The sequence below is a fragment of the Rhinopithecus bieti genome, unplaced genomic scaffold (assembly GCF_001698545.2).
Source record: "Rhinopithecus bieti isolate Rb0 unplaced genomic scaffold, ASM169854v2 scaffold_2915, whole genome shotgun sequence".
NCBI classification, from domain to species: Eukaryota; Metazoa; Chordata; class Mammalia; order Primates; family Cercopithecidae; genus Rhinopithecus; species Rhinopithecus bieti.
This window is the reverse complement of record NW_016803881.1, coordinates 571,185-587,353: the sequence shown is the minus strand read 5'-3', so window position 1 is coordinate 587,353 and position 16,169 is coordinate 571,185. Positions and strand designations below refer to the sequence as shown.

General features: G+C 41.4%; 1 protein-coding gene across 5 annotated transcripts; it reads left to right on the top strand.

Moving 5' to 3' along the window:
• The first annotated feature begins 5,907 nt into the window (after nt 1-5,907).
• THG1L (tRNA-histidine guanylyltransferase 1 like) lies at nt 5,908-15,929 on the top strand. Of its 5 annotated transcripts, none has more exons than XM_017856678.1 (6): nt 5,908-6,220; nt 7,425-7,601; nt 9,136-9,305; nt 10,399-10,487; nt 12,417-12,524; nt 13,846-14,492. In XM_017856678.1, exons 1-6 carry the CDS (start codon nt 6,030-6,032, stop codon nt 14,005-14,007), a joined length of 897 nt encoding a protein of 298 aa, XP_017712167.1. In that variant the 5' UTR covers nt 5,908-6,029; the 3' UTR covers nt 14,008-14,492. The 5 variants fall into 5 exon arrangements, with proteins under 5 accessions (XP_017712167.1, XP_017712196.1, XP_017712186.1 ...); XM_017856707.1 differs by having other exon boundaries at nt 5,978-6,220; nt 9,231-9,305; nt 13,846-15,929; XM_017856697.1 differs by lacking the exon at nt 5,908-6,220 and adding an exon at nt 6,233-6,749.
• The last annotated feature ends 240 nt before the right edge of the window (nt 15,930-16,169 follow it).

The window sequence follows — 16,169 nt, the reverse complement described above, 5'->3', positions numbered from 1 at the left end:
ACTACAAGGCTACAGTAACCAAAACAGCATGGTACTGGTACCAAAACAGATATATAGACCAATGGAACAGAACAGAGGCCTCAGAAATAACACCACACATCTACAACCATCTGATCTTTGACAAACCTGACCAGAAACAAGAAATGTGGAAAGGATTCCCTATTTAATGAATCGTGCTGGGAAAACTGGTTAGTGATATGTAGAAAGCCAAAACTGCATCCCTTCCTTACACTTTATGGAAAAATTAATTCAAGGTAGATTAAAGACTTAAATGTTAGATCTAAAACCATAAAAACCCTAGAAGAAAACCTAGGCAATACCATTCAGGGCATAGTCATGGGCAAGGATTTCATGACTAAAACACCAAAAGCAATGGCAACAAAAGCCAAAATTGACAAATGGGATCTAATTAAACGAAAGGGCTTTTGCACAGCAAAAGAAACTGCCATCAGAGTGAACAGACAATCTACAGAATACGACAAAAATTTTGCAATCTCCCCATCTGACAAAGGGATAATATCCAGAATCTACAAAGAACTTAAACAAACAACCTCATCAAAAAGTGGGCAAAGGATATGAACAGACAGTTCTCAAAAGAAGACATTCATGCAGCCAACAGACACATGAAAAAATGCTCATTATCACTGGTCATCAGAGAAACGTAAATCAAAACCACAATGAGATACATCTCACGCCAGTTAGAATGGTGATCATTAAAAAGTCAGGAAACAACAGATGCTAGAGAGAATGTGGAAAAACAGGAAGGCTTTTACACTATTGGTGGGAGTGTAAATTAGCTCAACCATTGTGGAAGACAGTGTGGCGATTCCTCAAGGATCTAGAACTAGAAATACCATTTGACCCAGAGATCCCATTACTGGATATCCACCCAAAGGATTATAAATCATGCTACTATAAAGACACATGCACATGTATGTTTATTGTGGCACTATTCACATAGCAAAGACTTGAAACCAACGCAAATGTCCATCAATGATAGCCTGGATTAAGAAAATGTGGCACATTTACACCATGGAATACTGTGCAGCCATAAAAAAGATGAGTTCATGTCCTTTGCAGGGACATGGATGAAACCATCATTCTCAGCAAACTAACACAAGGACAGAAAACCAAATACCATATGTTCTTACTCATACGTGGGAACTGAACAATGAGAACACTTGGACACAGGGTGGGGAACATCACACACCAGGACCTGTTGGCGGGTGGGGAGCTGGGGAAGGGATAGCATTAGGAGAAATACCTAATGTAAATGATGAGTTGATGCGTGCAGCAAACCAACATGGCACATGTATAGTAACAAACCTGCACATTGTGCACATGTACCCTAGAACTTAACGTATAATAATAATTTTTTTAAAAATCTATCAGAATGATCAGTTAAAATTAAAAAAAAAAAAAAAAAAAAAGAAGGTGCTACCACGTATAACCCTATTGCAAATAGTAGAGAGAGGACAGCAATTCCCACAAGTGTGGTGTGGCAGGTAATTTCCATCTAAAATTTTACTTGCCAAGATATAGAATTCCCCTTTGGGGGTCTATGAAGTTCCTTGGTTTTATTTTCCCAACAAAGAAACCTCCATGTTATAGGTACGTTACTCACTTTCATTACGTGGCACAATTTGCAAAATAAGTGCCCAGAACTAGCATATTGATTCACATTTTTATGTTACCCATCCCCCCCTTTTTTTTTCCAAGCTGCAGAAGATTACCACTTGATTCACAAGAATAAGCAGGGTTAGTCTAAAACATAGGCAAAAAGCTTAATAACAATAATGAGATTAGGATTTAATGACAAATGTATGATAAGCTTTGGAGCAAAATTTTCTCTCCAGTCCTCATTTTGGTAAAACTAACTATGAATAAACTTTAGTCATATACTTGGCCTGATTATTTGCATAAAGTGCAGCAGGTTATTTTGACATAGGCCTTTTGGATTGGCTTTGATGAAACTCCGTTTCCCAAGGAATTTTAGGTAAGACCTTTTTTTTTTTTTTGAGATGGAGTCTCGTTCTGTCACCCAGGCTGGAGTGCAGTGGCACAATCTCAGCTCACTATAACCTCCGCCTCCTGGGTTCAAGCGATTCTTCTGCCTCAGCCTCCCATGTAGCTGGGACTACAGTCGCCTGCCACCATGCCTGGCTACTTTTTGTATTTTTACTAGAGACGGGGTTTCACCATATTCGCCAGGCTGGTCTTGAACTCCTGACCTCAAGTGATCTACCCGCCTCAGCTTCCCAAAGTGCTGGAATTACAAGCGTGAGCCACTGTGCCCGGCCTTCAGATAAGACTTTTAAAGTCGATCCCAGCCATGGGTTTTTATCCCCCAATACCTGTGAGTTGGGTGATCTCTCCTCTTGAGGTCCCAAGATAAACTCAGAGCTTCCAGACTGGTTAGAAAGTGACATTCTTTACTAACCACAGGTTAGGAACCCTGTGGGGGACTGTATAGGCAAGGTATGAGGCCAGTTCTCCCCAAGGGGCTTTTATTGGCTTTGCATGTCAAGCTTGATTCCTTAAAGGGAAACACACCCTTTCAGTCAAATTCCTGGTAAAATAACCAGTTTTTCCAATTTTGTCCTGTTGACAAAGAAAAATGGATTCTTATTGCACTGAGGTAAACAACTATATTGCCCTAAGTTAAGAGTACTCACAGATAGTTTTCAAATTCTAGAGGAACCAGGCAGAGAAAAATAAACATGCTCCAAATTTTCTTCACAAGAGTATAACTTACCCAATTATTAAAGGCCATAAATAGTTTAAAATAACTTTCCTTGACTCTGAACATCAAAACAAAGATCAGCAATATTCCAAGCAAAAGTTAAAAAGATTGCTTTAACTTTCTGAGTGTAGTCCACTTAGTTAACTTTGATTTTGCTTGATATTTGTCAACATGTCAGTTCTTTATGAGTCCCTATGTTCTTTATTTCAATGTTACAATTTTTAAAGCTATTAAAAAAGTGCATTTGAGAACACCTGTTAAAATTCTTTATATAGCTTGATTATAAACCATCTTGTGAGAAGGAACAAAGCAAGACAACAATTGTCTGTGAATGACAAATTTCCATTTGTGAAAGATAAATTGTCTGTGAATGACAAATTTAACCATTTTATGGTTAAAATATGACTGACAGTTTATTTATCTTCATGGTTTACAATAACTTTACCTTTAACTATGATTGATAGCATATACTTAGACATTAGAATTTTAGAAATCCCATACAATTTTGTAACATATATTAGTATTATTCATGAAAATATAACTTAAAGAAGATTGGACATCATTTTGGCAATCTCATGTGACTAAACATGTCAAATGATCCTATTTACCTCTTTTCTAAATGTTTTGGAGTCCTCTGAACCAGTCAAAAAGCCAGGCATCAGGAAGAACAATTTCCAGATTGCCATAAATTATTTTGCCAAAATGATGACTCAAAAGGCAAAAACCTTTCATTAGCCTATACTATGACGTGAAAATTTTGTTCAAAGCAAAATTTTACCCTTGCATTAGTTTATTAATGTTAACCCCAATTCATTTACATGAAACCTTATAGATTATTCCATTTAATCCTAACCAATTTGACCACAAGGTGAAAACTTTACAAACTTTTTATAACCCTTTTACTAAAGGGCAGATTAGCATCTTAAGACCTCCTTGCTATGCTTTTATTTTAATGCTTAATTTATGTAACAAACATATAGATGCTATGGGAGAAGACGGTGTAGTGCTTCTACTATGCATTTCACTGCAAAGCAACCCAAAGCCAGTTGGCTTATTTTATAATCAGTCCATCCCTGATGCGAGTCTCATCTCCCACTGTGGGGTGTGGATGGGGAAACCCCATTTCTACAAAAAAAAATATACAAAAATTAGGTGGGCGTGGTGGCATGCACCTCTAGTCCAAGCTACTAGGAAGGGAGATGGGAGGTTCACCTGAACCCAAAAAGTCTAGGCTGCAGTGAGCTGAGATCATGCCATTGTAGTTCAGCCTGGGTGACAGTCAGATTCTGTCTCAAAAACATACAAATAAAAAAATTAAAATCATGAATTCATATTGATTAAGTAATTTTGAAAAATTTACCTAATGAAAGTAGGGCTCCTAGAGGAGGTAAGATTTGGTTGTCTCCTGGTCAGCTTGGAGAGAGGAGCTTGTGGAAGTAAAAGGCGAGGAATGATCACCTACAGAAAACTGACTTCACAGCAAGAGAAACAAAGAAAAGATGCAGGATGTCATAATTTGTCTTGGTCCTGCCACATATGTGACCTTATGTAAATTACTTTTTTCTCTTTGAGTCTCAGATTTCCCCTTTGTAAAGGTGAAATCCCAGTTCCTCTCTTGCATCCCTCTGATGTTACTGTGAGCATCAACGGAGATGATGACTACCATTTGTGGTACTATTAAGAGGATATACACCCCGGCCGGGCGCGGTGGCTCAAGCCTGTAATCCCAGCACTTTGGGAGGCCGAGACGGGCGGATCACGAGGTCAGGAGATCGAGACCATCCTGGCTAACACGGTGAAACCCCGTCTCTACTAAAAATACAAAAACTAGCCGGGTGAGGTGGCGGGCGCCTGTGGTCCCAGCTACTCGGAAGGCTGAGGCGGGAGAATGGCGCAAAACCCGGGAGGCGGAGCTTGCAGTGAGCCTGAGGATCTGGTCCACTGCACTCCAGTCCGGGTGACCAGAGCGGAGACTCCGCCTCAAAAAAAAAAAAAAAAAAAAAAAAAAAGAGGATATACACCCATACTGATATAGATCCCTGCATGGATACACAAAAAACTGGTAACAGTTACTGCCTAAAGTATGTTGTTAGGAATCAGTGAGAGACTTTTCACTACATATAAAAGGATTTATATTGTTTGAATATTTTAATTTTTCTTTAGAGTCAGATTCTTGCTCTGTCGCCCAGGCTGGAGTGCTGTGGCTAATCATGGGTCACTGCAGTCTTGAAGTCCGGGCCTCAAGTATCTTCCCACTTCATCTTCCCCTGGGTAGGACTACCAGCATGGGCTACCACGCCTGGATCATTTTTTTATTTTTTGTAGGAACAGGGGTCTTGCTACGTTGCCAAGGTTGGTATGAATCTCCTGAGCTCAAGCAATCCTCCTGCCTCTGCCTCCCAAAGTGCTGGGATTACAGGCGTGAGCCACTGCGGCTGGCCTGAATATCTTTCTTGAGGATGAAAAAAAAAAAAAAGCAAGTAGGTAATGAATTTGAAAGTGCTTTGTAAATCACAAAATATGACACAAATATTAGGATGTTATTGTTACTATTATCCACCAGCAACAAGATATCAAACACTGGTTCTGTGATTATTTAATGGTGAAAAAGTTGAATAAATGTAGTATACCCATATGTTGGAATATTGAGTTCATTTTTCTTTTAAAAATCACACTTTGGAATAATTGCTATTGGCAAATGCTCAAGCTGAGTGGAAAATATATAAACATTGTATAGGCGAATAATTCCAATCTTGTGCATTTCGTATGTAAACCTACATACACAAAAAGAAAAAAGACTGAAAGGAATCATCCACAATGCTTTGAGGGGGAAGATGGAGAAACAAAGTGTTAATTTTCTTAACTGTACTTTTGGTGTATTCCAGATTTTCTAGAACGAGTTAATAAATGCCACTAATAAAAGGGGATATATCACAGCTACACCTTCAAACGTCAGAAAAAGAACTTTTTTTTTTTCTTAGGTAGGGGTATGATTTTGATCTGGGCACTAACGGGGACACTGATTGCTTTCGCTAGTGAGTCAAGACCAGCAGATAAAAAATAATTTTTAAAAACCTCGTGAAAATGATTTGCCGCAGGACGGGAGGAGGAAGAAGCAGGCGTGGGAAGTGCTAAAGGAGGAACCTAAACCTCCATCCTCTTCCCCGGGGAGGTTAAGAACTACAGGGAGAGGCGAGAGAGACTATGACCGCCTTACGGCTAGAGCGGCCGCGAAGATAACACTTCCGGGGCGGGGCTATCTGGCTCTTTCCCTTCCGCGTGGAGAATGTGGGCAGCCTGTAAAATTAAGGTTCACGATTACTTGGCCACCACTTCCATCACTCTGAGACGGTGCCTGAGACTGGGGGCCACCATGGCAAAAAGCAAGTTCGAGTACGTGAGGGACTTCGAGGCTGACGACACCTGCCTGGCCCACTGCTGGGTGGTAGTGCGGCTGGACGGCAGAAATTTCCATCGGTGAGCGAGCTCGGCCCGGCCCGGGGCGTCGCGGTGCGCCAGCGCTTCTGGGAAATCCGGCTTCTACTCTTCCAAATCCTCCCGGCCGCCCCAGCCACGGTTACCGGGGTAACGCGGTAGCCAATGAGTGCGCAGCATGGAGCATCGCCCCGCCCTGCGTGTTGGCTAGGACAGTGCTTGAACGCTGGCTGTTAGCTTAATGAATGGGCGACGTGCCCCCCTGATGAGGATCTGGCTTGGAGTGCCCGTGTTAAGTGAACAGAGACCTGTTAGCAAGGACATGTTGTTAAAAGTCACTCTCATGCACGGTATTTAAGCTCTTAAGCCAATCGCCTAGCCTTCTGTTAGATATCTTTGAATGTTGACTGTTCAGAAGTCTGTGTAAGCCTTGCTTGTGGGCAATACTTATGTCTGTGCTTCATTATCAGTAACAGGCCACATGGACTATTTTCAACAGAGAGTCAGAAAAAAAGAGAAGGCTGGGCGCTGAAGGCAGGAGGATCACTAAAGGCCAGGAGTTGAAGACCAGGTTTTTGTTGTTGTTGTTGTTTCTGAAACTCCGCCACTACAAAAACAGAGAGAGAGAAAAAAGCAAGAGAGAAAGAAAGAAAAAGAAAAAAAAATTATAATTTGCCGGGTGCAGTGGTGCACACCTATAGTCCCAGCTACTCGGGAGGCTGAGGTGGGAGGATTGCTTGAGCCTGGGAGGTCAAGGCTGCAGTGAGCGGTGATCGGACCATTGCACTCCAGCTTGGGTGACAGAGCAAGACCCTGTCTCAGAAGAAGAGGGAGGGGGAGAAAGAAATATAACAGAAAGATGGGAATTTAATTTTTAAAAAGGGCTGCATTATTAATGATCATTATAACTAACATTTATTGAGCAATTACTAGGAGCTAGGTATGATTGCTTTTATCTTCCCCCTAATCTTCAGGACAACTCAATGAGGTAAATATTCTTTTATTCCCATTTCATAGAAAGGAGAGTTGAGGCTTAGCATTTATGTCTGTTTTTCTCAATTTCAGGGCAGGAAAAAAACTAAGTTTTTAAGGAAATGGATCAGGTTGTGGCTAGTTGAGCATTTGGGTTCACAGTGCTGTTAACATTATCTTCCTCCAAACAGCCTCTGTTATCTAGCAACAGAGCTTGTTGTTAATGACACGCTTCCATCCATGCTTTCTTCCCTTTTCTTTTCCCCCTACGAAGGTTTGCTGAGAAGCACAACTTTGCAAAACCTAATGACAGCCGTGCTCTCCACCTGATGACCAAATGTGCCCAGACTGTGATGGAAGAACTAGAGGATATTGTGATTGCATATGGACAGAGTGATGAGTACAGCTTTGTGTTCAAGCGGAAAACCAATTGGTTTAAAAGAAGAGCCAGGTAATTCCATGACCTTCCTCCTTTCTTCAGAATATTTCCTACCAGCATTTGGTTTTGTTTATCTTAATCGCAGACTTACAGGCTACAGATGATGTCTGCAGTATTTGTAACTGCAGAGTGCATATATATTTCCTGTTTAGATTGTTGTACTTCCATCTGATAGCCGAGCATTCTGTGTGACTCTTTATCTGATTCTTCCCCCACATGCCCCATAAGATTAGTTTCTAGACTGACTTGGCATTGAACATTAAGATTAGAAACAGAGACCATAAGAATGTAATATTCACAATTCATAGGTTGGCTTTAGCCAGTGATAGTCTCTACATGCATTGCATTACACTGTTCCTTAAGGGGGATCTCATTATAAAATAGATAAATCTGATATTTGATTTGGCAGTATTTTGAAACACTATATGGGAAATAAATCATACAATGAATTGGTTTTTCTTTCTTTTTTTAATAGAGGTGGGATCTCTCTGTGTTGCCCAGGCTGGTCTCAAACTCCTGGCCTCAAGCAATTCTCCTGCCTTGGCCTCTTGAAGTGCTAGCATTACAAACGTGAGCCACCATCCCCAGCCTGAATTGGCATTTTTTTTACAACAATGGTTTCCCTCCTTCCATGACTGTAAATACAAACAGGTCAGGCATGGTAGTTCACACCTGTAATCCGAACACTTTGAGAGGGCGAGGGAGAGGATTACTTGAGCCCAGAAGGTTGAGACAGCCTGGGCAAGATGGTGAGACCTCATCTCTACAAAAAAATTTAAAAATTAGCCAGGCTCAGTGGCATGTGCTTATATTCCCAGCTACTCAGGAGGTTAAGGCAGAAGGTTCCCTTGAGCCAAGGAATTTGAGGCAGCAGTGTGCTATGATTGTGCCAATGCACCCCAGCCTGGGGGACGGAGAGATTCCATCTTTTAAAAAATAAAATAAAAATAAAAAAGACCTCTTGAATCATAAATTCATATCACATCCTATAGGGAAAAATTTAGTATCAGTAGATTACTGAATAGAACTGGAAGGAGAGACAGGCTGCATTTAAAATATGTAACTGGCCGGGTGTGATGACTCACGCCTGTAATCCCTGCACTTTGGGAGGCCGAGGCAGGCAGATGACTTGAGGTCAGAAGTTTGAGACCAGCTTGGCCAACGTGGTGAAACCCCATCTCTACTAAAAATACAAAAATTAGCTGGGCGTAGTGGCCTGCGCCTGTAATCCCAGCTACTCAGGAGTCTGAGGCAGTAGAATCACTTGAACCCAGGAGGTGGAGGTTGCAGTGAGCCAAGATGGCACCATTGCACTCCAGCCCAGGCAACAGAGCAAGACTCTGTCCCAAAAAAAGAAAAAAAACAAAACAAAACACAAAACCAAGGTATTGAAATGGTGTTTCTTAGCCAAATGCATTTTATCTCCTGGCTTTCTGGGCAGTTTGTGTTATCTCTCTGTGGTACCCACAGGTCTTCTCAGGGTGTTGAATTAATTCCATGTATTTTTCTTTTTCTTGTTCCACCCAATGTGCGTTACATTTTCAAGTAAGTTCATGACTCATGTGGCCTCCCAGTTTGCCTCCAGCTATGTGTTTTATTGGCGGGATTACTTTGAGGACCAGCCCCTTCTGTATCCCCCAGGCTTTGATGGAAGAGTCGTGGTGTATCCCAGCAACCAGACCTTAAAGGACTACCTCAGCTGGCGACAAGCAGATTGTGAGTGGCACCAAATAAACGTGTAGTTAAACCACCAATTCCATGCCGTACAGGTGTTGATCTCATACAGGATTGGCTCACATATACTTTGTTTTGACATACTTTGTATAGAATGCGGTATGTATTTTTTCAATTAAAGTATTTGAAAAATTAAATTTTATGTAAAAACTTGTTATCTCTATTTTTTTTTTTTTTTTTTAAGACAGAGTTTCGCTCTTGTTGCCCAGGCTGGAGTGCAGTGGTGCGATCTCGGCTCACTGCAACCTCCACCTCCTGGGTTCATAGGATTCTTCTGCCTCAGCCTCCTGAGTAGCTGGGATTACAGGTATGTGCCACAATGCCCAGCTAATTTTGTATTTTTTAGTAGAAATGGGGTTTCTCCATGTTGGTCAGGCTGGTCTTGAACTCCTGACCTCAGGTGATCCACCCGCCTTGGCCTCCCAAAGTGCTGGGATTATAGGCACAAGCCACCACACCCGGCCGCCTTACCTCTATTTTTTAAAAAAATCAGATGTGGCAATACTGGATCTGCATTCTTAGTACTGGACAGAGCCTGTGCAGTGGCCGCTACCTTTACACACACACGCACACGCACACACAAATGCTAGTGTGCCATAGTCTCTGCCATTCCCTGTTGTTCCTCTGGGGTCACCCACTGCTTTACACATTTATGTTCATGCCAGCCTCAGTGGGTATTTGAATTGTGACCCTTGCCTTATGGTGACTGTGATGATGTTTGTGAGACTTTTACTTGCTTGTTCTAGTTTGATTTTTCCAAAATAACTGGAAAAGAGATTGGAATAATATAAATCAAATAACTTCTAAAGTATTCCTAGGATTAACACACAAGTTAACAGATTTGTATAATGTATATCTAAAATGACCAAATAAAACTGTTGTTAGGGATGAAGTTTTTTTCCTCCTGCTCCTTCCCTCCATGTTCCCTGCGTAGGACTTCGGGCAAGTCAGTAAATGTCTCTGAGATCTCTTTACTTTGAAAGAGGAGAGGGTCAGGGCTTTAGTATTCCTTGAAGAATGAATATTGAATAAATATTTTATGCATATAAACGTTACTATTTTGTTCTCCTCACAGGTCACATCAATAATCTTTATAATACAGTTTTCTGGGCACTTATACAACAATCTGGACTAACACCAGTACAAGCCCAAGGAAGATTACAGGTATAAAGATCTAACTACATTAATACTTAACTGGGGACAGTTCGCTGTAGGCTCTCCCATAACTTTTTTTATGTTAACTTTACGCTTTTTCTTTTTTTTTTAAGATCCCTTTACAGCTTTGTTTTGAAAGGATATAAAAATCATAATAGGAGCAGTTCTGCTGCCTGCTTGATCTGTAATCCTGGATGAATTACTGCTTCTCCCTGAGCCTTTATGTTCTTGTTGGAAATGGAATTGACGACACTGGCTCTGCATTCCCCCGTCTAACACTTGCCTGGAGCCTTGTATGACTGTATGACTGCCGTCTTCAGAACCGACTTTTTTTTTTTTTTGGAGACACAGTTTTACTCTGTTGCCCAGGCTGGAGTACAGTGGTGTGATCTCAGCTCACTGCAACCTCTGCCTCCTGTGCTCAAATGGTTCTCGTGCCTCAGCCTCCCGAGTAGCTGGGATTACAGGTGCACGCCACCACAGCCAGCTAATTTTTGTATTTTTAGTAGAGACAGGGTTTCACCATGTTGGCCAGGCTGGTCTCAAACTCCTGACCTCAAGTGATCTGCCTGCCTGGGCCTCCCAGATTGCTGGGATTACAGGTGTGAGCCACCACACCCGGCCAGCACTGACTTTTTGTCAGTCCCACCAGGCCTCTTCCCTCATTGCAGTTTTCCCTGCTGGGCACCTGTAGTTTCTTGGGTTTATGACCTCTGTGTATGGGAAGAGTTTGTGCTGAGTTTGTTACTTTCATAAATGTCATGACAACTACTCATATCATGCTTCTGTGTAATTTTATCCTCTGCCTCAGTTCTTTATAGGTAAAATGTAGAAAATAGTAGTTTCTACCTTGCAGGTTTATGGTGAGAATTAAATGGCATGATGCATGTAAAACAGGATAGTATGAAGCACCTTGTAAGTGCTTAATAAATACTGGTTTTTGTTATAACAGTGCTACTTGTAGGATGACTGTGAAATGAGGTAATGTGTTGTAACAGATCTTTTATATGTATTTTATTTTATCTATTTATTTATTTTTTGAGATGGGTTCTCGCTATTTTCCCCAGGCTGGTCTTGAACTCCTGGGCTCCAGCAGTCCTCCCACCTCAGCCTCCCAAGTAGCTGGGATTACAGGTGCATGCCACTGTGCCCAGCTGTAACAGTTACTAATACAATGCCTGGTACATTATAATTGCTCAGTAAACGGTTGTCATTTTTAATAATAGTAATGATAAGAGATTTTTATATAACAATAATAGGAATACTGGGGCCTGGCATGGTGGTTCACGCCTGTAATCCCAGCACTTTGAGGAGGCCAAGGTGGGCAGATCACCTGATGTCAGGAGTTCGAGACCAGCCTTGCCAATGTAGTGAGACTGCTTCTCTACAAAAATTAGCCGGGTATGGTGGCACACGCCTGTAATCCATCGACTCAGGAGGCTGAGGCATGAGAATCGCTTGAACCTGGGAGGTGGAGGTTGCAGTGAGCTGAGATTGTGCCACTGCACTCCAGCCTGGGTGACAGAGCGAGACTTTGTCTCAAAAAAAAGGCATACTGGTACGTATATCCAGGTTTGGAAGAGTTAAGTTCAGATTTTGATTCTTTGTAGAAGAATAAGGACAACCTTTTAACCTTGGGCAATTTATATAACCTTTCTAAGTTTTACTGGCCCAAATACATAATATGTACTCAGTATCACTTCCCCCCACTCCCTTTCAGTCTTGACTTGTGAAGCCAGTGTTTGGTATAGGAGAGAATTTTATCTAAATAAGATCATAATTGCCCTTAAGATGAAAATTCACTAGTAACTATAAGATGTTTGATAAAATCCTTCCACTTCTTGATTGTGGAAGTTTAGGTTGTGGGTCTAATGGATAGTAGCATTAGGGGAGAAAGAAGACAGGCAGAGCTTTTAATATCTCTTTTTATTTCCTCAGGGAACTCTTGCAGCAGACAAGAATGAGATTTTGTTTTCTGAATTCAACATCAACTATAATAATGAGCCGCTGATGTATAGGAAAGGGACTGTGTTGATATGGCAGAAGGTAATGCTGTTATGTTCAAAGAAAAATGGAAGTCAGGAAAAAAGAGAGCCTGTGCCCATTCCAAGCCGTGCCCTCTTTGCTGCCTGTATGCTGATGTGACTCCAGTTGCTAACGCAAACCAGATCCTTTCCAAGAGGAGAGGCCATAGATTCTTATTTTTAATTACATTTTGTCAGTAGTGGTCCAAAATCTCCCATACATAAGTAGAATTACAGAATTTTAGAATTAGTGCCTTTATTTTTCTGTGTTGTAAGCTTTCCCTGTATCCAATAAAATCCTTTTAAAAGGATACAGTACAGGTATGAGGATTTGTACATTCATAAAATACTTAAAAAATGCTTTCACACTGGATAATACCATTAAATGGTCTCTCCATCCCACGACAAGTACAATATGAGGCACTAAGAGACGATGTATATGAGAGTTTGTTGTTTTCATAAATGTCATGATATTTCTTTGACATTCATACTTAATATTCTGTAATAAGTCTGTACATTTACCTATATCCTTAATTTTACCAATATTTTCTCTCTGTACCAGCTGTTAGGCATAATGATTTCTCTAAATTTATTTCCTTCCATGTGAAGTTTTTTGTTTTTTTTTTTGTTTTTTTTTTCCTGAAATGAATGTTTTCAAGTACCAAGGAGTACCTTGAGAGCTAGTCATTCCACTGGCAACTCCAGCTCTTTGAGTTTTTCAAAACATTTGTTCTTTGGTACAGACTTGGATACCTCTTAATGCAGGTGGAAGGTAAGAAACACCTTTAATTCTATAGTTATTGCTAATGAGGAACATGGAATCCTTTCTTTGTTCCTAAGATCACCTCACTATAGTATAACTTTTTTTTTTTTTTTAGACAGAGTCTTGCTCTGTTGCTCAGGCCGGAGTATGGTGGTGCCATCTCGGCTCACTACAACTTTCGCCTCCTGGGTTCAAGTGATTTCTGGCTAATTTTTGTATTTTTAGTAGAGGCAAGGTTTCACCATGTTGGCCAGGCTCATCTTGAACTCCTGACCTCAAATGATCTGCATGCCTCAGCCTCCCAAAGTGCTGAGATTACAGGCGTGAGCCACCATGCTCGGGTAACATAACCTTTTTAAGACTATTTTTAATTATAAAGCACTTCATGCATACTGAGATTATATGTATATGTGTATACACACACATATATGCGCATATATATACACATATTTATATCTATATATATCTCAAATCTGGCAGTCAGAAGTATATGAAGATAAAAAGTTAACTATCCCCACATCTTTTCTCTCCCAAACCCACTCCTGAGTTAACAATGTCACTACTTTATTTTTACCTGTAGGTGAATGAAGTGATGACAAAAGAAATTAAGCTGCCAACAGAAATGGAAGGAAGAAAGATGGCAGTGACCCGGACCAGGACGAAGCCAGTGCCCTTGCACTGCGATATCATTGGGGATGCTTTCTGGAAGGAACATCCAGATATTCTAGATGAAGACAGCTGACCCTTTGCGCTTCAGTTCTGGTGTGCTTAACCATGCAAGCCCACCCACCTCCCAGGGCTCCTTGCCTTAGGTGGCTGTATCCCTACCACCCAGAACACTGGTGCGAATTACACGGCTCAAGTTGGGAGGGGAACAGGGAAGGAAGGGATGGATGGGGGTGGTGTATCTTGTTCTGTTTAAGCAGAACACCTTGTTTGCAGTGTTGGAACATGGTTCCTTTGGCAGAAGTGCTTTTTTTTTAATCGCAGTACTATTTTTATAAAGCAAGAACTATTTCATGCCTTGGAGAATGAATCATTTTAGATAGTGACATAAATCTTGTAAAAACCTGTCGGTTCTTTTTACCTATGAAAGAAGAGGAGCCCAAACTCTCGCCCACCTGTTCTTAACCAGAAAACCCACTGACTGAAAATCTCACCTCTGCCACCCATCTACTTGCATTCATCTTTGGCAGGCCTCAAGATAAATATGGGTTAATGCCTGCATGATGCCTCTGAATTCAGGAATTGCAGGGAAGACTCGGGGCTTTGTGCCAGTCGCCAGGTTGACAACTTTGGCTGAACAAATGAGTAGTGGCTTCAGTGTCCTTGCGTACACATTCTGTGGATTGATTTAATGGAGTTGTCAGCATGATTATCATCTTCTAGCCAGGGGCATAGTTTCCAAGGCCATTTACCTCTTTCTAAGAAGAAACAAGTATGTGTATATATGAGAGAAACAAGAATGAGTGAATGAGGATGAAGAAACATTTACCCCATGTAGTCAAGATATTTCAGTTTTAAAAGTCACTTTCCTATTAGACTTCCTGAAAAAGATTCTCAGCCTCTATGTAATCAGAAAAATGACATTTGATTTCAAGAGCAGAGGGGTAAACATGTTCCTGCTAATCGACAGGTAGCAGGTGTCAGAGGAGTCATAATGTTAGTAGCGCCACCTTCTGTTGGGTCAGTGGGGATGGGTGAGGAGCAGCAGAGAGCAGCAGGGATCATCACATCCAGCCAAACTTGGCCTCTGAAGGGGGAAGGTAGTGGGAATAGGTGAGAGAACTCACATTTTTCTCGTCCTGGTTTTATATTTTGGAGGGAAAGGATTATTTGGCCCTATTGAGAATCGAGGCTGGGTGCGGTGGCTCATGTATGTAATCCCAGCACCTTGGGAGGCCCAGGCAGGCAGATCACCTGAGGTTGGGAGTTCGAGACCAGCCTGACCAATGGGGAGAAACCCCGTCTCTACTAAAAATACAAAAAATTAGCTGGGCATGGTGGCGCATGCCTGCAATTCCAGTTACTCGGGAGGTTGAGACGGGAGAATCATTTGAACCCAGGAGGCGGAAGTTGAGGTAAGCCAAGATTGTGCCGTTGCACTTCAGCCTGGGCAACAAGAGCGAAACTCCATCTCAAAAAAAAAAAAAAAAAAAAGACATGTCTGGGCACGGTGACTCACACCTGTAATCCAAGAACTTTGGGAGGCTGAGGCGGGTAGATCACCACGTCCAACATGGCAAAACCCTGTCTGTACTAAAATAGAAAATTAGCCGGGCGTAGTGGCACGTGCCTGTAATACCAGCTACTCAGAAGGCTGGAGCAGGATAATTGCTTGAACCTGGTAGGTGGATTCTGCAGTGAGCTGAGATCATGCCACTGCACTCCAGCCTGGGTGACAGAGCAAAACTATCTTAAAAAAAAAAAAAGTAAGCGACAACCCATGTCCCAGTGCCTCGTCTTGCACTGCAGAATTTACATCTAAGAAGAAAATGTATTTTGAAGGGGCGATTGCTGGCCTCATCCCTCACTAATTGACAACCCATCTGTTGATGCCATTTTTTCCCTTCCTGTTCTCACTCCACAGAAAGAGGAGATACGGTTCTTGTTTGGTAATTGCTAAAATCTCTTTGAGGAAAGAAATAAAGATGTCAACTCCTTTGGCTTGCTTTTCATTTATTTTCTTAGACAAATAGACTATATGAAATCTAACTTTTGTATATATCTTCGGGTAGCCCAGGATACACATATCCTCATCATACCAGTGGTTCACAAACTTCTGGATGCAAAAAAAAAAAAAAAATTACTTGGAATGCTTGTTTAAAATGCACATTTTTGGCTCCTCCCAGCCCTCAGGAAGGTTTGAAGCTCAACAATCTGATTTTTTTTTTTTTTTTTTTT

What these genes read in the sequence shown, in the direction of transcription:
- THG1L (XM_017856678.1), top strand. Translation starts at nt 6,030, where the DNA reads ATGTGGGCAGCCTGTAAAATTAAGGTTCACGATTACTTGGCCACCACT. An exon ending in CAGCTGGCGACAAGCAGATT is followed by an intron (nt 9,306 to 10,398) that starts GTGAGTGGCACC and finishes TTCTCCTCACAG; the next exon opens with GTCACATCAATAATCTTTAT. An exon ending in AAGCCCAAGGAAGATTACAG is followed by an intron (nt 10,488 to 12,416) that starts GTATAAAGATCT and finishes TTATTTCCTCAG; the next exon opens with GGAACTCTTGCAGCAGACAA.